Raw genomic sequence first — 24,073 nt, 5'->3', positions numbered from 1 at the left:
TATGGGGGTTTAAAATATTTTATTTAGATGTTGACGGACCTTTTTTTATTATTCATTTATTTATATGCAGTGCTGAGAATCAAACCCAGTGCCTCTCACATGCTGGGCAAGTGCCGTACCACTGAGCCACAACTACAGTCCCTCTATATGTATTTTTGTCTGAACTACTTCTCCTTGGGACAATAGTCATTGGATTAGGGTTTACTTCACCCTTATACATTATGTCCTCATTTTAACTTGATTACACCTGCAAAGACCCTATTTACACATAAGGTCACATTAACAGGTTCTGACAGTACACAAATTCTGGCCAGAGTATGGTGGGCATTATTCCCCCCAGTACAGTGCCTGTGAATAATCATAATATCTTACATTGTTTTAACGAATTGCTATTTCCATTGGCGATTGGCCAGTTCAAATGTGGGACATCAAAACTTTTGAAAATAAGTAAGGAGAAGAAAGAGAGTAGAGTTCCCTTTTTAAGTTCCAGTTCTAATTTCATGACTCCTTCAAGCTCTCTCCTTTTCTCTGGTGACTTCTCAATCTGCATTTTATTTATTTATTTTTTCTGGCAGTACTAGGGATTGAACCAAGGACGTACCAGGGATGCTCTACCATGAGCTATGTCCCCAGCCCTTTTTATTTTCTATTTTGAGACAAGGTCTCTGGCTAAATTTCCCACAGTGGCTTCAAACTTGTGATCCTCTTGCTTCAGCCTCCAGAGTCACTGGGATTATAGGCATGAACCACTGTGCCCAGGCCAGATCCTTACTCATCTTTATATCTTAAGTCTCAAGGTGATGTTTTTCATTAAAATCCCTTTCTAAAGCTCCAAAGTCACACTTCCAACTTTCTGTTGGTTGATTCAGTTTGGATGACCCCATCACCTCAATCTCATTGTATTCCAAACCACAGTTTTTTCCCCCAACTTCCTTATTTCACAAAATTGCAAGAGGATGTTTGCTTCTGAAAGGATTCCCTTAAAAACCTGGCGTAGCCCTCATTTTGTAAAAATATCAGACTACCCAGCTAGCAAATCAGACTATACCAGATTCCTCCCCCCTCCCCAAGATTGATACATCATTCCCAACTGCTCCTTGCCATCGCTGTTCCTACAATTTAAGACATTCTCCTCCTCAGGACATCCTCCTCCTCTTCACTTAGCCAAATCTTAGCTGTACTTCTAGTCTGAGTAATCTCCAATAGGAGTTTTCCTAATGATTCCAGCAAATGAAGTTTTCTTTCCCTTCCTAGCTGTAATCCTTGTTTGACACATACATTCCCTTTTTTGTAATCATCTTTATATATATACCTTTATTTTATTTATTTATTTTATGTGGTGCTGAGGCTTGAACCCATGCTAGGCAAGTGCTCTACCACTGAGCCACAACCCCAGCCCCCTCTGTCGTAATCACCTTTGCAAGCTCATAAACTGTTAGAGGGAAGAAACTATAACCTCATTTATCATTGCAGGCACCAATCTACACACTTATACCAATTTTCCTCTAAGTGTGGCCTCATGAGTCCATTACCCTGCTGGCCTGTTAGCAGTACAAATTCCTGGCCCTGACCTACTGCAGCAGACTCTTGGGGGTGCATAGACACACTCTATGTGTCTATGTTGAGCATCACTGCCTTAACAAGATTTGCTTTGAGTACTTACTAACTGGATGGAGGCAGTTGGCTCCACCAGTGTGTAATGAAGAGCAATGGAGAGTCTGTGTGTTCAACACATTACAGACACACAGCCTCTGCCCACCATGGGCTAGGGACACTGGAGACCAGAGGCTCAAGTCCCTGTCCTCCCTTCCTTCTCTATCTCAATCTCCCTAACCTGGTTACTGCTTCCCTTATGATTTGCCACGCCTTGAGGTATCAATGTGTGTATCCATTTGCTTTAAATTCTCCTTCTGGGAAGATTTCTTGTTTTGACAATTCTTTCTGTCCATCACTTTAATCTGTATTCTAGGTGTGACTTGTTAACATGGTTTAAAGAAGACTAATCATTTGCTGAGCACTTACCATTGCTCACAGCAACTCAACAGAGCAGGTCCTATTATTTATACCTATTTCATAGATGAGAAAACTGGAGCTGAACAAGGTTAATAACTTGCCCAAAGTCATGCAGCTAGAAAACTGCACAGTCAAGACTTGGAACTGAGATCAATTGGGTGTGGGTGACCACTTAACCATACTGTTTCCGGCAGGTTTAAAGGCAATCCAGGCACATACTGGACCCCTGGCACTGAGGTTAATCGTTTAATAACACGCCTGATTAGAGACTTTAAGAACATGTTTACATTTCCTTGCCAAGGGACTGGTAACATTAATACAATTGATCTCTTTGGTGTGAGTAGTTCTAAATAAATAGACATTAACAAAAGCAGCCCACTGGGTTTACAGTAGAAATACCCACACACCAAGGGAGATTTAGCTGGCACGTTTAGATACCTTCCTCTTCCTCCCCAGTCACCCAGTCATCAATCGTCTCCCAACTGGTTTTTTCTTTTTTGTTTTTTCTTCTTTATTTCCTCCCTCCCTCCCTCCCTCCCTCCCTGCTTGCTTGCTTCCTCCCTACTGGTGATTGAACCCAGGGGTACTTAACCACTGAAACAAACTCCCAGTCCCTCCACTTTTTAAAAAAATATATATACTTTCTAGTTGTAGGTGGACCCAATATCTTTATTTTATTTTTACATGGTGCTGAGGATCAAATCCAGTGCCTCATGTGTGCTACAACCCCTGCCCCTACCAGTCCTTTTTGTTTTTTGAGACAGTGTCTTGCAAAGTTGTTTAGGACCATGCTAAATTGCTGAGACTGTTCTCAAACTTGTGATTTTTCTGCCTCACCTTCCGAATCATTGACATTATAGGCATGAACCACCACATACAGCTTCAACTGTTTATTTCTTTCCTAGAAAGGAACATCTGTCACTCCTAACACCTACCAGATCAATAAAGGTATCCTCATCCTCTTTTCCCCTTCTAAAGTGAATATTCTGGAATATCCTGACCTTAGAAGCATTTCAGACAAATTCAGCTCATCTAAGATAGTTTAGTTTGTCTCAGTTCCCCCAAAACAATTGCCATTAGAGACAGAATTAAAAAGGCACCTTAGGGGGTCCTTCCAGTGTCAAAGGAGTGAATTGATCAGGGAGTTGAAGAGGGCTCCAAAGGTGGGAAGTGAAGTCAGTGCCTTAGTGCTGGTCTGTATATGTTTTGTGCCCAGCTGTTTTATAATCCACAAAAAGAGAAGAAATATTGCAGTGAATGAAGATTCCTCTGCATTTTAGCATTGCTTTTTCTATTGTAGTTGGTTTTTGAATGAGGATGACAATGGAAGAGATGAAGAGTGAAACTGAGACCACTTCTATGTTTCTATGCACCTCTATGCAGTCATGTATCCTGTATTCAATGAGCTAGAAAGAGTAAATTTGTCTGCAGCTCAGACACTGAGAGCTGCTTTCATTAAGGCTGAAAAAGAAAATCCAGGTCTCACACAAGACATCATTATGAAAATTTTAGAGAGAAAAAGTGTAGAAGTTAATTTCACAGAGTCTCTTCTTCGAATGGCAGCTGATGATATAGAAGAGTATATGACTGAGCAACCAGAGCCAGAATTCCAGGATCTAAATGAAAAGGCATGAACACTTAAACAGATTCTCAGTAAGATCCCAGATGAGATCAATGACAGAGTGAGGTTTCTACAATCAAGGATATAGCAATAAAAGAACTTCTTGATACAGTGAATAATGTCTTCAAGAAATATCAATACCAAAACAGCAGGGCACTTGAACCAAAAAGAAAGAATTTGTAAAGTACTCCAAAAGTTTCAGCGATACTCTGAAAACATATTTTAAAGATGGCAAGGCAATAAATATGTTCATAAGTGCCAACCGACTAATTCATCAAACCAACTTGATACTTCAGACCTTCAAAACTGAAAGTTGAATATGGTGAGAGATGTACTTCTCAGTGGCAGTGTTAAACTGCCTTAATCTGTAAATTAAAGTTTGTATAAATTATCAGTCCCTCCTGAAGGGATCTAATCCAGGATGTTGAATGGGATTATCGCCATTTTACACCATATTTTTGTAAAACGTAGTTTAATCATAATCTCACACTGAAGATTTTGCATCACTTTTCCTATTATCATTCTTTAAAGAATTATAAGCCAAAAGAATTTATGCCTTAATGTGTCATTATATAACATTCCTTAAAAGAATTGTAAATAGTGGTGTTTGTTTCTGACATTTTAACTTCAAAGCGATATGCTGCAAGATAATGTATTTAACAATATTTGGTGGCAAATATTCAATAAATAGTTTGCATCTGTTTAAAAAAAAAGAAGGCACCTTAGTCTTTTATTGGCTAATAGAGAGGATGGCCTCTCTTTCCCATATCAAGTATGACTGCTCAGCCACTCCTTATTGGCTACATGCCAAGTTGGGCATGTAGTCCCTTAGGTGTACTATTCAGAGACCAATCTAATTTGTAGAAATTGTTCACTGAAGCCCAGGAATAAACTCCTGGCTATTTTCAGACAAAGATAGAGGTAGGAGTCTGTAAAAATGAGCTAGGAAGGAGCTTAAAATACTTCACATTCCAGAAACACTCTCCTTTCCCCCCAGGAGATGGCTTTATTCCCAATCATTTCTCAGCAGAGTTGACTCAAAAGGAGCAGAAACTTGGAGCCAGGCAGCTGGTACTAGCTGTGTGGGCTTAGACAAATGGTTTAAATATCTGAGCTTCAGTTTGCTTATCTGTGAAATGGGGCTGACACAACTGGCTCACTAGTTATTTTAAGGATTAAGATATGCAAACAACTGGCATCAGTGCCTGTCCCCAAGGGTCTCTGCCATTTTATTGAATGCCCGTGAATTCTGTGGAGGTCCAGTAAAGGGAGAAAGTCTTACAAATTAGTAGTCTCTTGATAAAAGGCCTTGAGCTGGGAATATAACTCAGTGGTGAATACTCACTTTAAATGTGCAAAATGCAAAGCCCTGAATTCAATCCCCATTTAAAAAAAAAAAAAAAAGGAAGATAAATGGCCTTAAAAAAGGAGGATAGGGCTGGGAGTGTAACTCAGTGGTAGCATGCTCTGGGTTCAATCTCTAGTACTGAAAAAAAAAATTAACAAATTGGGAGTTTTAAGAAAAGTTTTCCACTATTCTAAGTCTATTTTTATAAAACATCCACTTCAGTTCTCAGTTTGTGAGTAGGGGTAGTGTGGGGTCAAGTGGAAAGTTTACCTGATAAGAGACTGAGCAGCTTGGGATCCAGATTTGACTATGATACTTGAAGCAGAAAACTCCTTGAGTATGAGAGTTCCATATGGCAGATATTGCTTACTTACCAGGTTGTGGTGAGGGGTACCTTATAAATATGAGGAATGAGAGTAGCTTCTTGACCCTAGGAGTTAAGATAAGTAATACCAACCTGGGTCCCAGCTATAAGGTGGGATTAGTAGAGGCCAAGAGGCCTCTCACCTTAATGCTGGTGACCTTTCCAAACAGCAAATTTTTTGTTTTGTTTTGTTTTGATTTTCAGTCCTAGAGGGGGCCTCTTTGGAGCAAAACTATCCAAACCCTGCAACAAATGCTACATAGTAGCTGGCATAGAACATTTGCTCTACTTCATCTCAATAGGTGGCAGGCGCAATGACCCCAAAGACAGTTCCAGCAAGTAGTTTAAAGTGATAGAATTCCATGTTTACTTCCTCCACACACCCTATGCTGACCAAGCAAGCTGATAATTATAATGTAGTGGCTGAGACCTCTGGCTCTGGAGATAGGCAGAGCTGCATTCAAACCCCAACATGCTCACTTAGTATAACTGTGTGACCTTGGTTAGTTTTGTTGACTCCCAAGACCTCAGTTTGCTCATCTTTAGTCCTGGCAACTCTTGGTGGGGCATAATGTGAAAGAGTGAGCAGAATACTTAGACATAGGCAGTGCCCCATGAGGAAAAGTCAGTGATCATTTCTCCCATGTAGCATTTACAGCAAGTTTATGAAAAATATGGGCAAGAAAGAAAGCCTTCATTTTCCTGTCATTCATAGAGGAAGAAAAAAGTCATGTCGCAATGAAAATTCTGAGTTACTGAAAAGATCTCATCAAAAGGTCATCACACCTCTAAACAAAAATAGTCCCATCCAAGCATCTTGGAAGGCTGAGGCGGGAGAATTACAAATTTGAGGCTAGCTTGGGCAATTTAAGGAGATCCTGTCTCAAAATAAAAAGGACCCGAGCTAGCCAGGCGCAGAGGCGCATGCAGGTAATCAGAGCAGATTGGGAGGCTGAAGCAGGAGTATGGCAAGTTTAAAGCCAACCTCAGCAACTTAGCAAGGCCCTCAGCAACTTAATGAGACCCTGTTTCAAAATAAAAAAATTTTAAAAAGCTGAGGATGTAGCTCAGTGGTTAAGTGTCCCACCCCTGAGTTCAATCCCCAGTACCAAAAACAAACAAAAAAAGGGCCTCAGGGGTGGGGTTGTGGCTCAGTGGTACAACACTGGCCTAGCACCACATATAAATAGATAAATAAATAAAATAAAGGCCCATCAACAACAAAAAATATATATATTAAAAAGGCGGAGGGGGGGCTAAGTAAGATATATCTCAATGGTAAAGCAAGGCCTATCATATGCAAGGCCCTGTGTTCAATCCCCCACACTGGAAAAAAGTAAAAACATAAAGAATATAAGGCTTTATAGTTCAGAAAACAGTTGGAAGTCTACTTCATTTGAAATCTACAACCACTATGTGAAAATAGCATTTATTCCCATTTCAAAGATAAAGAAACTAGCATTCAGCAAGGCGAAGATAAGAGGCCACAGCAGTGGTGGTGCTGGGATTTCAAGCCTACTTTACAAATTCAGCACTCTTTACAATTCACAAGAGAATTTTGTTTTCACCAAGTACTGAGCCTACATTGTTTAGACACGTCTGAAATGGCATTTTAGGAACCCAGAGTGGAATGACCAGGTTAGCAACATGATTGGAGAAATGCAGCCATCTGGATCACTTGTGGCTACCCTGAAATAGCTTTTCTTGATTCAGGAGGACTGGCATTGCATAAGCTGCCACAACTCTAACATATTTGAGAAATCTTTTATTAGAAGATGTCTCAGAAGGCAACAGTTTAAAATCAGGCAATCAGTAATCACAACTAAATACAAAATTTCAGGTAAACTTGCCTTTCAAAATAAAATCAGACCCTTGCAACAGAATTGCCCAGGAGTTTTTTTTTTTTTTTCCTTGTACAAAAACAGTTAACACCACTTTGCAAAATGCATACAAAAATACAGTATAAAAAAAAAAAAAGACTCACCCCAGCATAATACCCAGCAGCAGCTTATAAAACACAAGCCATCAAGGTGAGACATTAGTAACCTACTCCCCTCCCCACCTGTCCTCCTAAGACAATTCCAGAAGTCAGCTGGCTCCTGAAAATCCTGCTCCACAAGGTAGAGTGGCTAGTTCCAAAATTTCCACTGGGATTCTGAGGCCAGGAAGCAAACTCAGAAAGAAACCATTGTGGACAGTGGGTTTGGAAATAGCAGCTGGTTTTACAGAGCCTCAAACTGTGCTTTCCTTCCCCCCTCCCCAATTCCAAACACAGAGCCAGAAGGCACCTGCTGTCCTGGGCAGCAGAGAGGCTGATCCTTCTTCCAGGACAGGCTTAGGGGTTCCTGTGCTTGCCCACATGACATGTGCTGGGTTGGGTGTCTTTCCCAGATTGGAGGCTGCACCTGGATTCCACTTAGAGCTAGAGAGTCCAGCTGGGGCAAAATCCATTATGGTTGGTTAAACAGAGCTCCTGCAGGCGCTTTTAAGATCCACCAAGAAATAAGTCCACCTTCTGGAGCACTGGATGAGTCCTAATGGCTCTCAGAACCTCAGTAAGGCCCAGATTCTGGGAAAAGGATCTGACTCATGTCAGACTAGCAGGGAACCAGGTTGGTGGCTACAAAGCCAGCAAGCTCCTTGGAGTTGCATGAGAAGGACAGGTTTGCACAGTTCCAGTAGAACTTCAAACGGAGTCAAGGATTGAGATGAGAGGCAGGTAGGTAGAAAGAGGAAGAGTTACAGAGTGCTTCCTTCTGAGGTGCCTTATACCTGCCTTGAGAAAAGATCCCATGATGGGCCTCAAATGCCCCTTGGAAAACACCTGGGCAGGGAACAAGTTCATGGGCCAGGACTCCAAGCCTTTCCCAGGCCCCAAGCCAGGATCCATTTTCCTGTTTCTTGGAGGAAATATTTTGACCTGTGGGAAAGGGTACTATAGAGCCCATTGCATAACAAAAGCAGAATGAGTCAAAAAAAAGTCCTTTAAGTAAGGACAGAAAGGTCCCTCCTTCAGAGGAGAGGGTCCAAAGGGCTCTAAGACAAAGAATCTGAGGCCAAGCTTTTTAAATGTTCTCAAGGTCGCAGCATTCAGAGTAAGTAGAGAGGTGTCCCCTAACATCATAATATAAACTAAAGGTTTGCACTCTTTAGGTACTGTAAAGTGTCTGACAGTGAGGTAATGGTCCATGTTGTTCAAGTCTGTGAGCTTGCCTTCACCCAAGACAGCTCGTGTGTCTCCTGGAAAAAGGAGCCTCAGGGAGAGCATCCAGGCCCAGCTGTCCTTGCATCACCCCCAGAGACACCAGCGGGAGCATCCTTTCCTAGCCTAAAGCTCCTGCAGAGTGTGAGATTTCATGCAGGCTGGACCCCCCCACCCCCAACATCCACCACCTGTTGCATAGCATCTGTCAGCCTTTTCTTCAGAGCTAGTGAGCTAGGCAGACCCCAAGGCTCCTCAGTCAGCTGCCTGCTGAGAAGCCAAAGGCGCCAGAGAGGACACAGCACTCCCATGAGTCAGGAAAGAGGGAGAGCTGTTTCAAAGTTTCCAAGAATGCAAGCCCTTATTGTGTGTGCACTGGCTGCAATGCATTCTGGGATCTACTGTTCAGACTGCCCCACCGTAACCAAAATGTGCAAATTACTAAAGGGGAAAGGGAGGTTAAAAAATACACTGTCTTTGTAAGACAGAAGAGTCAGGCTTTTTGGTCAGTTAGTAGCCACTGAGGTACGCAATTCTTTTCTGCAGTTGCTGCTGCCGGCACCGGAGCTGCCTTTTCTCTGTAGCCATCCTCTTCTCAGCGCCCACCAGGGCTTGCAAGTATTCCAAGGCCTTGCTCAGGATCACTACTTTGGGGGCCTTAGAGCAGCTGGCCAGGGTGGGTACCTGGTCCCTCAGGGCTAAGAACCTAGAGCGGAGGTCATTCCGTCTTTTGCGCTCCAAGAAATTATGGTTCTTCCTCTTGGTCACATCCTCAGTATCAGAACTGACAGGTTTGGGGTGGCAGGACTGAGGAGTCTCACTTTCCACAGGCGGGGGACTCACAGTCTCTTCATCCTCCTCATCCTCCTTCTCCTCAGGGGCTTCTCTCTCCAGAGTCTCTTCTTGGGGACCCCTCTCTGGAACCTCTTCTTGGGAGCAACTTTCTGGAGGAAAACGGGCAGCATAGTTGTGCTGTTGCTGATGGATGGAGATGTGGAAGTGTTTCATGCAGGGATCCAAAGGATCTGCTCTCACCGTGATGGTGACTGGCTTCCGTATACCCAGAGACTGTCTCTTCTCCACTGTCACAACATCAATTTCTTCACTCTCTGTCCAAGAGGAGAGATCAAGAAAAGAAATACATCCCATGAGAAACATACGTAGATCCTACAGCTTTAGCTCTCTATGCTGGGACTTAGGAAGATAGATGACATTTTCCCAATTTAGATATCTAGAAATTGAAGTGAGGAGAAAGACAGCTGATTCATGGGGGTAAGGGCAGAGTGAAGGAAAGGAGGGGAAATAAGTAAGAAGAAAAATATTCTCCAATTTCCTTTTGCAAAGCAAGGCTTAGATAAGAACAAAAGGCAGACCCAAGCCAAAAGCCCCCAGTCTGCAAAGGCTCTCCCCTCCCCCACTGAGGGGATAGAGAGAAAGAGCTACCAGCCTGGGACAAAGTTTAGCTATAAAGATCTTCCCCAGTCGGGCTCTTTCATGCCCCATCAGAATTGTAAATGAGGGGTCTGTGGGCAGAGCTGCCCTTTGTTCCTGCCCAGCACAGCCTGCACTTGGGAATTGTTACTTTTCACAAGTTATAAATCCTATTATTCCCCCACCTCTCTATTCTGCCATCTTTTCAGTTGAAGATTCAGAGAGGGAGAGCAACAACTATCCCTCCTCACCCACAGAGGGGAGGGAAAGGTTTTCCCTTAGGAGTATTTTGCTCCTGGGTTCAATGGGTTTCTAAGTCATCCATCATTAATAGGTCCCCTACCCCACCCCTTTTTCTGGACTAGAAGAGTTGGAATCATAATCACAGGTCGGGAACAGCTGCAGGAACTTCACAAAGATAGCTACCATTTCCAAGCAACCTGCATCAGAGGGAGAGAATGTGCAGCAGCAGAATGACCCAGATACCCTGACAAAATACCAGGTATCTGGAGACACCTGATGTATCCTTATCCTTCCCTGGCTAGAAGGTCTGTTAGATTAACCCAACCAAGGGAGAGACAATTGGGGGGGAAACCCTTCTGCTCTCCACATTTTGCAGACCCCACACAGAAGGCCACCTTAATGCATTCCCATCCGACAACAGAAGAGCTCCGTTCTCAGCCTCTTTTGCATATCAGGAAGCTTGAGCCCCTTTGTCAGGAAGGCTTCCATTGTGTGGACAATCGCATTATTTCTCCATTAATAAAACCTGACCATTCAGCCTTCCTGGCCCCAAAGCCTGTGATTGGCTGGCTAGGCTGTGTTTGGAATGCTGTTTTACCCAGCCCCTAACTCCTATTGGCTGAGCTCTGCCGTCAATCACACTCCCCGCCCCCCCTCATTGTTTGCAATCTGTTGCATTTTGTTCTAGGCCATGTGGCCTGAGAGTGAACCAGGAGCCCAGAAACAGGTTCGGGTTAAAGGGCAGGTCAGAAAATGATTTAGGAGGTTTCCCTACATCCCAAACCTTCAATTTCAAACCTCATGGCTGGGATGCCTCTATCTAAAAAAGAAAAAAAAATGTAATAAACAATACTCCTTTTCAGAGAGTAGCACCTTATTCTACCCAGTAAAAGCCCTCAGTAGGACAATCAAGTACAAGTACAACCCCCTCATTTGCAAAAAGAGAAACTGAGGTCCGGATCACGAAGTTCACATATCACCTTTGTAATGTTCTGGATCTCAAAATTAGCCTTCTAAAACAATACTCTTTCCACTTTACCACTCCACCAGTCTTTGTAGAGATACGTCTTTATTGATCTCAAGATTCTCATTCCAGACATTAAATAAACACAACCTCTTGGGTGTAACAAGAAAGCAGGTTAAAAATGACCTTAATGCAGGTTAAAAATGACCTTTTGGGGGGTGACTTTTAATTTTTCTTGTTATCTTCATTTTCTTCCTTAAGGGTATGACAATTTCCATGCCCTATTCCCTAATTCCCTCTCAAATGTTCACATAAAAGTTATTCTTAAAAGCTACAGTGAGTTTTCTCTGTCCTGATTTACGTAGGTGTGCAGGCTAGCCTCAATCTACACCCTACAAAAGCGTCTTTCCACTATTTCTCATAGATACAAGTGTCTAAGAGGTTGGGATAAGAATCTGGTGGCATAGGATGCTCTGGTCTGCCCTCATCAAAGTTTGCACTTGCATCAGGATGGGGGAGGAGTGACTGGAGCTTTAGGACCATGATCCCAGTACAAAGCCCAGAGGGTTGGCACAAAGTAGGACCAGTGAACATTTATTGAATGCAAGAGAGTAGTTGAAGCCCACAGGTATACTGAAAAGGAACTAGAATACCTTTCTATCTTAGACCAAAGCAGCAGGCACAGTGTAGACCTTCTCAGATAAGTGATCATCTAATCATCAAGGAAGTGGTGCCTGACTGGGATGGAGGGTGAGGAAAAGAAGTTGGCTGGATGGCAGGAAGCTGGGCCTCATTTCTAGTAATTTCCTATCTCCCAGCCTCATTTTTTCCATCCCTTAACAGGGAACCTTCATTTCTCCCCTGTCTCACGGGGTGATGATGAAAATGCACAAGTGGTAAGGAGTGGGAGGTGCAGGGGGAGGGCATTATTGGCATTTTAACGTAAAGCAGGCAGGAGATCTAGGTTTTTAACAGAATGAAGGCTTTGCTTTGTACAAAAAGCTCCTCAGTTTCTTCTCTCCCAAGGGGAGTGTGAGTTTCCCAAGGATATCAGGGGAAACCAAAAAAAAAAAAAAAAAAAAAAAAAAAAGCGTCAAGCTTGGAGTGACTCTAAAAGGACCCCTTCCAACCTCCCACGGACAGAAATCCCCTACAGTCCAACCCGAGTATTGTCCTCTCTAAGCGCCAACCCTCACCATGTCTCCCTTGTCCCCCGGGGCTCCAATCATCATCGGAGGGACGCTGGCTCCCTCCCCACTTCTCCAAACTGTTTACCAACACACCCACGTGCCAGACAGACACTGCTAGGGGCTATACAGGGAGCTTCAGGCAGAAAAGGGGGAGGCCACGGAGAAGGATTGAGAAAAGCCAGTGCCTGACCTTAGTGGTAGAGCTTTGGTCACCTATGGGGCGCCCCCCTCTTAGATGGCCCCGGGCGGTCCTTACCCGAGTCGCTTGGGCTCTCGGACCCAGAGCAGGCCTGAGTCTTGGGTTCGCCCAGCTGACAGGGGGTGGCGGGCGCCGGGTTGCCGGCTTCAAGGCTGGGAGTGCAGTCCGGGGTGGCGGGCGCCTTGGGCGGGTTCCCCCGGGGTGCGCCGGGGGTGAGCCGGTCGCTCACCGCTCTCTCCAGCCTTTCCCGGGCAGAGAAGCCGCTCCACATGCAGTCACGGCGGATGATGGAAGCGTAGTTCCTTCCCCAAGCTTTAGAGTGACCCCGAGATTCCGCCTCGTCCCCAGCGCCCCCTCCGGGCCACGGCTCCGGGGGGCCAATCCCAGGGGCTGGGTCGCCGGCGCCGGGACCAGAGCCCCAGGGCGGCGACGTGGGGGGCGACGGCACCAGCTCGAATTTCTTCCAGATGTCCTCGCTGGGCGCCGTGGAGCGGTAGAAATCCTCCCCGCAGTCATAGTCGTAGAAATAGTGCTGGTACGAGTCGAAGTCCATGTCCGCTCCCTGTGGGAGGGAAGGGGGGACGTGCTGACTGAGGTGCTGGCGGAGGAAAGAGGCAACCTGGGTCCCTCCGCACAGGCGGCTGCGGGGCTCCCGTCCTTTCCCAACCCACCGAATACAGCCCGCCCGCGCCCTGCCCTCGCGTCCCGGGAAGCCTGGCCCTGGGTCAGAGTGCCAAGGGAAGACCATCACAACGCCGCGGACCAGGCTACAGGGAGCGAGTTCAAAGCAAACTTTGCCAGCGCCGCCCGTAGCGCAGCTCCCAGGGCCCGGCCAGGTCCGGCGGGGGCGCGCTGTATCCAGAAGACAGCCTGCAGCCTGCCCGTTCCCCCAGGATCCGCGCCCGTGCCGGGGCCACCCGCAACCTCACCTCGCTCCCGCCGCCCGCCACCTGGAGCGGACCGGCTCCCCGCCGGCTCGGGGCAGCCCGGCAGCCCGCACACACACACATGCGCGCCACCGAGCGCGCGGCCCGCACTCACGAGCGCGCCCCGCGCGCGCGCGTTCCCCGCCTCGCCTGCGCACGGCGGCTCGGACGCTCCCGGGATCGGCGCGGGAGCGCGAGCTGCAGGCGCATTGTTTCCCGGCTGCCTTATATCTCGTCGCGCGCTCCGGGCTCCGGGACCGGGAGGTGGGTCCTAAGGGACAAGCTCCGCCCCCGATCCGCCCCTCTCCCGCCAGTCGACAGGTGGGGACATCCCCACCTCCTGGCTGCATTCCCTGGCTCTATTCTACGCCTTGTAGCTTCCAAATAAATTGCACGCTGGGGAGAGCAGAGCTGGAGGCGAGGTGATGCAGCCCCGGGGTCGCCTGGTAGAGCAGCGAATCCTTAGATTCACGGATCTCGGCTGGCCGAATAAGCCGCTCCCGGCCTCTTTGGGCTGGGAATAAGGCTACTCTTCGCCTTGACCCCACTAGCCTTTTCCCCCAGGCGTACCCCGCTGGGTTCAGGTGCGTCCTACCAGCGGGATGGCTGAGGGGAAAGGGGGGTTGGGGGAGCAAAGGCAACTGCACTTCCACCACGCCACCTGGCGGCACGCATACACGAATTGGGCTTGTTCTGGCGTCTGCTTCTTCACCCGTTAACTCATTTCTTTAGCTTGGTGGCCCAAACCCAAACGGCAGTGAAGGGAAGTAGTGGGGATTCTGGGCTTTGGAACCTGCAACGTAATCATCATCATCATCTTCTTCTTCTTCTTCTTCTTCTTCTTCTTCTTCTTCTTCTTCTTCTCCTTCTCCTTCTTTTTTTTTTTTTTTTTTTGTACCAGGGATTGAACCCAGTGACGCCTAACCACTGAGCCACATCCCAGACCTTTTTATATTTTAGTTAGAGACAGGATCTCACTAAATTGCCTAGGCCTCGCTAAATTGCTGAGGCTGGCCTTGAATTTGCGATCCTCCTGCCTTCTCAGGCTCCCAAGCCGCTGGGATTACAGGCATGAGCCACCGCGTCGGGCTGCAACGTAACCTAGGTTATGATTTCACCTGTAAAATGAGGGGATGGTAATACCTCACAGGGTACTTAGGAAGGTTTAAGAAGATACAATACCTAAGGAAGGGGACTGCACCAGGAGGGAGGCTAGTAGCACTGGCTTAATCCCCTCATCCCCTGCGACATTTTTCCTTCAGGGAAAGGTCAGGGCTTACACCCCTCCCCTTCCCTCAAAAACAAAACAAAATAAGCAAACAAAAAACACTGCATTGAACCTTTTCTAGTAGAAAAAATAGAAAACAGAATGAGGCAGGAGGATCGCAAGTTTAAAGCCAGCATCAGCAATTTAGCGAGGCCCTAAGCAATTTAGCAAGACCCTATCTCAAAGTAAAAAATATGAAGAACTGAAAATGTGGTTCAAGGTTTAAGTGCCCTGAGTTCAATCCCCGGTGCAACGGAGTTGGTGCTATCTGGAAGTCCAGAAACTTCCTTCAAATCCTTGCTTAGCCACTTGCTGTTTAAAGCTTTGCCCCCATTTTTGACCAAGATGATGAACATAAAATTCCTTTGTGTGATGGACACGTAATTCCTTAGTGTTTGCCATCTTGGTACCCTATGTCTTGAGATTTAAGCCAATAAATCTAAGGATAGTAGCCAATACATATAGAATCCTCTACCTGGCACTAATGTGGTTGAGTGCCTTTCTTTGCCTGCTTGCATGCTCTCCCTCCCTTTCCTTCCCACTCTGTGGTTTAATAACACCAAATTACTCACATTGGCATGCCAGCAGGCTGGAGAAGAGGACTTTCAGGTGTGAGTTGATGTATGAGTTGGGAAGAGAAGGCAGGGAAGATTACACCCTCTGTTTGGAGTTCTTGGGTCTAAGGTGCATGTGGAACATCCTAAAGACAGGAATCCTTACTTACTCTGTAATCTCTGCACCTAGAAGGGTTTCTTGCAGATATTTATGAATTGACTTACTGAATTACCCAGCCAATCATATTTTATTGAAACAGCTTATATGCCCTGCTCTGTGCTGAACTGGAAAGCCCAGAAAATGGGGTGTGTGTGTGTGTGTGTGAGAGAGAGAGAGAGAGAGAGAGAGAGAGAGAGAGAGAGAGAGAGAAGATGGACACAATACCTTTATTTTATTTATTTTTTATGTGATGCTGAGTATTGAACCCAGTGCCTCACATGTGCTAGGCAAGAACTCTACCAGTAAGCTACAACCCCAGCTCCCGGAAAATGTTCTTAAATTTGGTTACAGCCTCAGAAAGAAGGATTGGCCTGTCTTTTGGTGACTTGCTTTCTGGTTCAGAGGTGTCTGGAATGGGTTTGATATCAGTAAATTTCTTGGTTATAAAAGAGAGAAACCAACCTTACCTACATTTAAGCAGAAAACTGCTTTATTGAGAGAATTTGTGGTATAAAATTCATGGGAGGCTTGGAATCTATGCTTGGAGAATGGATATTCTTTACACTGGAGCCCCTACTCAGCAACCCTTCCTCATTCTCGTAGATGATATCTAGAGGCAATGAGGACAGGGATAAATGTCAGTCTTGTTCACTATCATAATCCCAGAGCTTAGAACAGAACCTAGTATATCATGCATGGGTGTTTAGTAAATGTGTTGCCTATTTGACTGAACACAAACTTATAACACTTTAGCATAGAGATGTGCCAGTTTGTCTGGTGGAGACAATAACACTCTGGCCCTGTCTAGACAATAGCCTGATTAAAGGTATTAATGTAGTGCCAGGCACAGTGGCATACAACTATAATCCTAGCTACTGAAGGGGCTAAGGAGACTTGAGCCCAGGAGTTGGAGGCTAGCCTGAGCAATATAGTTCACTCCACCTCAAAAAAAAAGTATTAATATCACTAAAGAAAGTGCCAGTCAGGAGGGAGTGGGTAGCCAAAAAAGCCAGAGATCAGGGAGAGTTGCCAAGGTAATCATTCACAGTTTCCATCATAGCACTCTCTGGGGACAAAAATGCTGGTCTAGGAAGAGGGGAGATGGAGGCATCATTCTTTGAAGCCACTCAGTTCATCCCCCACTTCACTCATGCTCTGGATCACCAAGCAACCCTTCTGATAAACCATTCTGTTCCCCATGTAGATCCGCCCACAGGGAGTGAATGCACTCAGCAGTGAACAGGAAGATCCAGTCTGCTTCAAAGCCCTGCTTCCCCTTATAAATTAATGAATTGGCATCTTATTTGAAATATCAGTCTCATGAGCCTGGTTAATGTGTGTCTGTTCCATAGAGATGCTGCTGCTTTTAGGACTAACAACTGTGGTTTCTGAGCTAATGTCTGGACCCAGAATGGTGATAAATTCACCACGGTAACAAATGCTACTCTAGGGATATCCAATTTAGCTGCAATCTTTAAAATTTCCTTTATTTTTCTTAAAACTTTTTTTTGTCTATAGAGGCATTTTATTTGTATTATCTATTAAATCCCTGGAAACAGAATCCCAGGATTTTCCCTCCTGTATGTTTTTGAGTTGTTTCTTTGTGGTCTGTGATGCCAGCTGACGTTGTCAGTATAATGAAACCAAACTGACAGGAGGGAGCAGATTTTTCTGCCATTTTTCAAGACCTTTGCACATCAAATCTGGGGATGGTCTCTCCACCCTTGTTTAGCCTGCCTGTGAGGCTCACAACAATTTTCCCAGCTCCACAGTCATCAATAATTTCAAATTAGCAATGTATCTTTTATTTTGCATTATATTCAGAAATTGGAAAATGACTTGGGAGCACAGTCTAATATCATCCTGGCATTTTCCTGGCACAATGGTGCACACCTATAATCCTAGCCACTTGGAAGGCTGAGGCAGGAGGATCAAAAATTTGAGGCCAACCTGGGCAATTTGTCAAGATCCTGTCTCAATTTAAAAAATAAAAAGTTTCAGGAATATAGCTCAGTGATAGAGTGCCCCTGGGTTTAATTCCTAAGGCAAACAAAACAAAAACCATCCAAACCCTGGCATTTGCCTCTTTTCTTCAGCATTTTTTTTTTTTTGGTATGGGGGATTGAACTCAGGAATACTTGACCCCTGAGCCACATCCCCATCCCTGTTTTGTATTTTATTTACAAACAGGGTCTCACTGAGTTGCTTAGCGCCTCGCCATTGCTGAGGCCAGCTTTGAATTTGCGATTCTCCTGTCTCAACCTCTGGGTCTGCTGGAATTACAGGTGTGCACCACCTCGCCAGGATTTTTCTCAACATTTTCAATCTTATTGAGAACATTATCTAGGATATTCATGTGCACATATGCACCATTAGGTAGCATAGAAAGATGACAGAAAATAAAGAGCTATAACATATCTTTAATCTTTTTTTTTTTTCCAGTGCTGGGGATTGAACTCAGAGTCTCATGCATGCTAGGCAAGCGATCTACCACAAAGCTACATCCCCAGGCCCCTAAAACATATTTTTAATCACAATAATACATGTGCATAGTTTTTAAAAATATCAACTAGACATATGACAACATTAAAAAAAAATCTTGGGCTGGAACTGTAGCTCAGTGGTAGAGTGCTTGCCTAGCTAGTGTAAGGCACTGGGTTTGATTCTCAGTACCACATAAAAATAAATAAAATAAAGGTATTGAGACCCTGTCTCTAAATAAGAAATAAAAAAGGTCTGGGTGGTTAAGCACCTCTGGGTTCAATCCCTAGTACCAAAAGGAAAAACAAGTATAAGTAAGGAAATGTAGTATACTTGTAAACTACAACTAAAAAATATATATATTAAAAACAACAACTCAGTCTTCTGTCCTGCCTTTGCCACTTCTGATTCCTGCTCCCAAAAGCTGTTTTATTTTTTCCTAACATTTTCCATATTTTGAGCAACACAGATAATCTTTTTTAAAATTTCTATTGATATCCTACAATAAAAGAAGATAGCTCTTATACTTCCCTTCTCTCCCTCCATACTTGGTCTTCTCTTATTCTTCCAGTAGGATTATAATTCAATTTTTCTTTTCTTTTTTTGGTACTAGGCATTGAACTTAGATTGAACTTAGGGACACTTTACCATTTAGTTACATCCCCAGCTCTTTTTATTTATTTATTTTTTTTATTTTGAGACAGGGTCTACTTAAGTTGCTTAGGGCCTCACTAATTAATTTTTAAGTGAATAAATATTTTCAAATGCTCATAGTATTTTGATTTTATAAGTATACTATGACTATATTTCCTTACTTATACTTGTTTTTTCTTTTGGTACTAGGGATTGAACCCAGAGGTGCTTAACCACCTATACCTTTTTTGTTTCTTATTTAGAGACAGGGTCTCAATGAGTTGCTTAGGATCTCACTAAGTTCCTGAGTCTGGCTTTGAACTCAAGATCCTCCTGCTTCAGGCTCCCGAGGTGCTGGAATTACAGGCTTTCACCACCACACCTGGTCTTTACTTACACGTTTTTATCAGAGTTAAATTGTCTCATTTTTCTTTTGCTTTGTCTCTATTATGAATTTAATCCTACTCATTCCCACCAGAGCTAAAGGGAGCACTCCATATGGTAAAACAAACCAGAAAATTAATCTACCAGTTTTTTTTTTCCCTTGGAATCATTCTTCTTGGAAATTTTTGTCTTCCTGTTCCAATCTGAACTTATTGGTCTGTTGACCTGCTTCACAATTGTCATCTTGTCACTTCCCATCAACATGATCCTGGAAATTCCCTCTACTTCTCTTTTGTGTTGTATCCCCTGTTTTCTGGAGTTCATCTTTTTCTGTTTTTGAGTTACTTACCTACTTTGGTGGCATGCATTCTCTACATCTACCTGAGAAAAAGTGCTCGGAAAGTAAAATGTTTGAAACTTGCATTTTTGAAATTGTCTTTATTGTACCCTCACTTTTTGTTGATAATTTGGGTATGAAATACTAGAATAGAAATTATTTCGCCTAAGAATTTTATGGATATTGCTGTTCTTTTTCCTAGTAACCAGTTATTATTGAGAAGATTGACTTCATTTGCTCTACAAATCCTTGTATGTGACATGTTTTTCTTTCTGGAAGCCTTTAGGGCTTATTCTTTGCCCTTGGCATTCTGAATTTTTTTCAATGATGTGCTTTGGTGTAGGTTTGTTGTAATAAAGAATTGAACTGCCCTTTGTCTCCAGTTCCTAGGAAATAGCCTCTAAATCCTTGGTCTTTCCCCAAGTATTAGGAGTGTCTTCATTATTCATGGTGGGCACTCTGATGGTTTATGCTAATAAAGTGACTCAAGGTGGGCCCATAAGTAGTTTAAGACCACTCTTGATGGGGGCTAACCATGCTAGAAGACCAATCATTAGACTAGCAGGTTTTGGCTTTGTGCCATGTGATATCAGTCTGACCTCAGAGCTGGGTGCGGGAGATTGAGTTCAATCATGTCTATGAGAGGAGTACAATAAAAACTCTGGATACTGAAGCTCAGCTGAGCTTTCCTGGATAATAATACTTTGTATTTCACATCAATATGCCAGAAGGATGATTTCATGGGAAGAGAACACTGAAAGCTTTGCAGTTGGGATGCTCCAAGACCTTGCCCTATGTGTCTCTTTTGGGGGTTCATTCTGATTTGTATTGTTTTTGCTAAAATAAAATGGTAACCACTTTCCGGGGTATAGTACTTGCCTGAGTTTTGTAAAGTGTTCTAGTGAATTATTGAAACTGAGGGGGTAATGGGAAGCCCTAAACTGGTCAGAAGTCTTGGAAATCCCTGAGCTTGTAGCTGTTGTCTAAGTAAGGATGAGATAGAACAGAAAGAAATTAAAAATAGGAAGAAAGGAGACAAAAGAAAGGGCAAGGAAAACACAACTTTAATCTAAAAGCCTTGTGTTCCAAATTCTTTTCCTCCCCAAGCCAGTTTTGTCTCTCAGACTTGTCCCTCTACAACTCATTTCTTCTTCCAGACCTGTCACTCCCAAATTGCTGGGAAATCTACAAATCTTCATTCATAATTTTAGTGTTACTGGAAATTCATTCACTTATGATAATTACCTTGTGCACTGTTAATTAGCCTATGTAATAAATAGATTAAGCAAAGACACACACACACACACACACACACACACACCTATTAGGGATTGAACTCAGGGACACTCAATCACTGAGTCACATCCCGAAACCTTTTTGTATTTTATTTTAGAGACAGGGTCTCACTGAGTTCCTTAGGACCTCGTTAAGTTGCTGAGACTGGCTTTGAACTCCAGATCCTCCTGCCTCAGTCTCCCGAGCCACTGGGTTTACAGGCATGCGCCACCACACTTGGCAAGACAGATATATTTTAAAGAATCTACTATAATCTAGGGTACTTTCCAATGTGATCAGATAATGGAGACTATGTCAACCTAAGGATCCTGAAAATTGCCAGACAACCATAAATCATCTTGTGAACACCAGACTGATACAATCCCCATATACTTTCCCATGCCACCCCCTCACCAGGTTCCCTTTAAAAGAAGAAACTGAGGACCCCAAAAGTGCATCTCACACTTGAGGTGGATGGCCCAGATTCTCTCTCGAGTCTTTCTTTTCTTTCCTAAATAAATCTCTCTCTGTGCCTCTGACTGACTCATCCTTAAATTCATTTCTGCAATTCCATTTATCCTGAATTGAGGTTCCCCTCTTCAGGAACCCCTTGGATCTCCTCCTCCAGACACAAGGACGGCCTTGTGAAGACTGTGCTATTAGGTTAAGTTCAGCTTAACTCCAGATAGTCTCAGAATTGCATTGCATCATCCTTTTGCATTCTTTGCCTTAAGCCTTTAATTCTGGAAATCCATTTACTCTATAACTATTTCTTCAAAAATTTTCCCTAGGCATTTTATTCCCACCCTCTCTTTCTGAAACTCCCCCTTCTCTCATCTCTCTCTACCTGTGTATTTTGTTAGACTTTCTAGGAGAGTTTCTCAACTTCCAATCCTATTGCCTTAAAAAATTTTTTTGCCTGTTATATTTTTTAGTATTTAGAACTTTTTGTTGTTGATATTCCATATTTATAGCTTTCTGTTATTTTTCTGTGAACACAATGGTTTGCCCTTTTTCCCCCTGAGGCTATTAATAGTTTCTATGTTAATTATAATTTTTTTTTCTTTTTTTGTACTGGGGACTTAACCCAGAGGTTTTACCACTAAGCTACATTCCCAGCTTAGAGAATTTTTATTTTTTATAATGAGACAGGGTCTCACTGAGTTGTTGAACTTATGATCCTTCTGCCTCAGCCTACCCAGTCACTGGGATTACAGGTGTGTGCCATTGCTCCCAGCTGTTAGTTATAAATTTTGAAAGTTTTCCTTGCTTCCTTTTTTCTTTGTTTCCACTGAATTCTCCCCTATGTGTTTGGCACTGTGTTTTTGTTAGAAGCCTACATCAAATGTGTGATCATCCTTGCTGTCCGTTTTTATTTATACTAGAGATTGAGACATTAAAAACTGAGCAGAATGCAGTGATGCTAACCTGTAATCCCAGCAACTCAGGAGGCTGAGTCAGGAGAAAGACAAATTCTGGGCCAGACTGCCTCAAAATAAAAAAAATAAATAAAAAGAACTAGGGATGTGGCCCAGTAGGAAAGAGTCCCTGAGTCCCTAGTAGGGTCTGTGTGTGTGTGTGTGTGTGTGTGTGTTAAGGGAGGAGCTAACTGAAAGGTCCATATGCTTGTGTTTGGGGTGGAGGGTGTTAATTATTGAGCTTCACTACAGGACTACTAGGCAGGTACAGGGCAGTCTTACCAGGGGACTCTTAGCTCTCAATGCCTGCATGTCTTTCCGTTTTCCTATAGAGGTGTCCTCTACCCTACCAGGGCAAGATTATAAGCTTGGTTGCCAGTCTTCTGGGAGCCAGGAGGAGAAAGAGGATGAGGGGATCTTATAGTTCAGCAAATCCCCCTGGAGCTCAGTACAGTCTGTCACTCCTACTCTCAGCTGCACCTGGCATTTCCAAATCCAAAGTGTCTCAATTCAGACTATTTCCTGCCAGGTGGGTAGAGCCAGTCACCTGGCTACAAAGGTCAAGGGGGGAGACTTAGGAGACTAACTCCTTATACTTTCACCCATTCTGCTCCTTTTAGATGCTTCCTACAGACCTGCCTTCAGAGGTCGTCAGTGCTTCTGAGCTGTGCTTGGGTTCAGATGTAGTAATGGACTTGCTTCTTTTTTTTAAAAAAATTTTTTATAAAAATTTTTTCTTGTAGATGGACAGAATGCCTTTATTTTATTTATTTATTTTTATATGATGCTGAGGGTCGAACCCAGTGCCTCATGCATGCTAGGCAAGCGCTCTACCAGTGAGCCACAGTCCCAGCCCATGGACTTGCTTCTTGTTGACACTTTTCTCTTCTCACCATTCCCACCATAAGTAGTTACAATTTCTTCTTTCTCTCACCTTTTGCTAATTCGTCTAGTCCTTATCTGCCTGCTTTCCAGCTTGGCAAGCTTTGTGGTCCTCTCTCAGTCGCTGTTGTTTTTTCTCTTTTTCTTTTTAAGTTGAGAAAAACTAATATGATTTTTTTTTAAATGAGACAGGGTCTTGCTATGTTGCCCAGGCTGGACTCTGGGCTCAAGTGATCCTCCTGTCTCAGCCTCCTAAGAAGCTGGGACTATAGGTGTGCACCACTGTGGCTGGCTTACCCTTTTTAAAAGCTGAGATAAAATTCACGTGACATATCATGCACTCTTGTAACCATTTAAAGTGCAATTCAGTACATAAGGTTAAGCACAGTCACTACTATAAATCTAGAACATTTTCATCAGCCCAAAAAAGAAACACTGTACCCTGGCAACTACTTATCTCCGTTGCTCTGTGTATATTGCTTTCCCTTTGTATTTGTTGTCTTTCACTAAGCATGTTTCCAAAGTTCATCCATGTTTAGGCATGATTCAGTATGTAATTCCTTTTTATGAAAGAATAATATTCACTGTATGGATTTATCACATATTGTTTATCCATTTACCAATCAACTGACGCTTGGATTATTCCCATTTTTTGGCTATTATGAATAATGCTGATGTCAACATTAGTCTATATAAAGTTTTTTGAGGGAGGTGTTGAGAATTGACCCAAGGCCTTGCATGCTACCACTCCCAGCCCCTAGTGTACAAGTTTGTTTTTTTTTTATGTTTATTTACTTTTAGTTGTAGTTGGACACAATATCTTTATTTTATTTATTTATTTTTATATGGTGCTGAGGATAGAACCCAAGGCCTCACATGCTAGGCAAGTGCTCTACCGCTGAGCCACAAACCCAGCCCCCTAGTGTACAAGTTTTATTTGAATTTATGTCTTTGATTCTCTTGAGGATATACATAGCAGAATTTCTGAGTCATATGGCAACTGTTTTTCACAGTGGCTGCAATATTTCATATTCACACCAGAAATGTGGAAAGGTTCCAATTTCTTCACATCCTTGCCAATGTTTGTTATTTTCAGGTTGGTTACTATTATTACTACTGTAGCCATCTTTATTTGGTATTAATTGATATCTCATTGTGATTTTGGTTTGCAATTCTCTAAC

The 24,073-nt window shown here is 43.6% G+C and overlaps 1 protein-coding gene and 1 pseudogene across 6 annotated transcripts in view; one reads left to right on the top strand and one right to left on the bottom strand.

Moving 5' to 3' along the window:
- The first annotated feature begins 3,219 nt into the window (after positions 1 to 3,219).
- LOC124075248 (programmed cell death protein 10-like) lies at positions 3,220 to 3,951 on the top strand (annotated as a pseudogene).
- A 2,808-nt stretch (positions 3,952 to 6,759) lies between these two features.
- Mycl (MYCL proto-oncogene, bHLH transcription factor) overlaps positions 6,760 to 24,073 on the bottom strand; it is a 38,878-nt gene continuing 21,564 nt past the window's right edge. For 2 of the 6 annotated variants that reach the window (XM_046468897.2, XM_046468898.2), the window contains exons 3-4: positions 12,633 to 13,137; positions 6,760 to 9,657 (exon numbers count right to left, since the gene is read on the bottom strand). In XM_046468897.2, the coding sequence (XP_046324853.1) occupies positions 9,059 to 9,657; positions 12,633 to 13,128 (1,095 nt within the window). In that variant the 5' untranslated portion in view covers positions 13,129 to 13,137 and the 3' untranslated portion in view covers positions 6,760 to 9,058. Of the gene's footprint in view, positions 9,658 to 12,632; positions 13,454 to 13,504; positions 13,639 to 15,873; positions 16,093 to 24,073 lie in introns of those variants that run through there. The other 4 variants (XR_009224310.1, XR_009224311.1, XM_046468896.2 and 1 more) reach the window with 3 other exon arrangements.

This window comes from Marmota monax, unplaced genomic scaffold, assembly GCF_021218885.2.
Source record: "Marmota monax isolate L192 unplaced genomic scaffold, Marmota_monax_Labrador192_F-V1.1 WCK01_AAM20220418_F8-fsc00008, whole genome shotgun sequence".
NCBI lineage: Eukaryota > Metazoa > Chordata > Mammalia > Rodentia > Sciuridae > Marmota > Marmota monax.
This window is presented reverse-complemented; position numbering and strand designations above follow the sequence as displayed.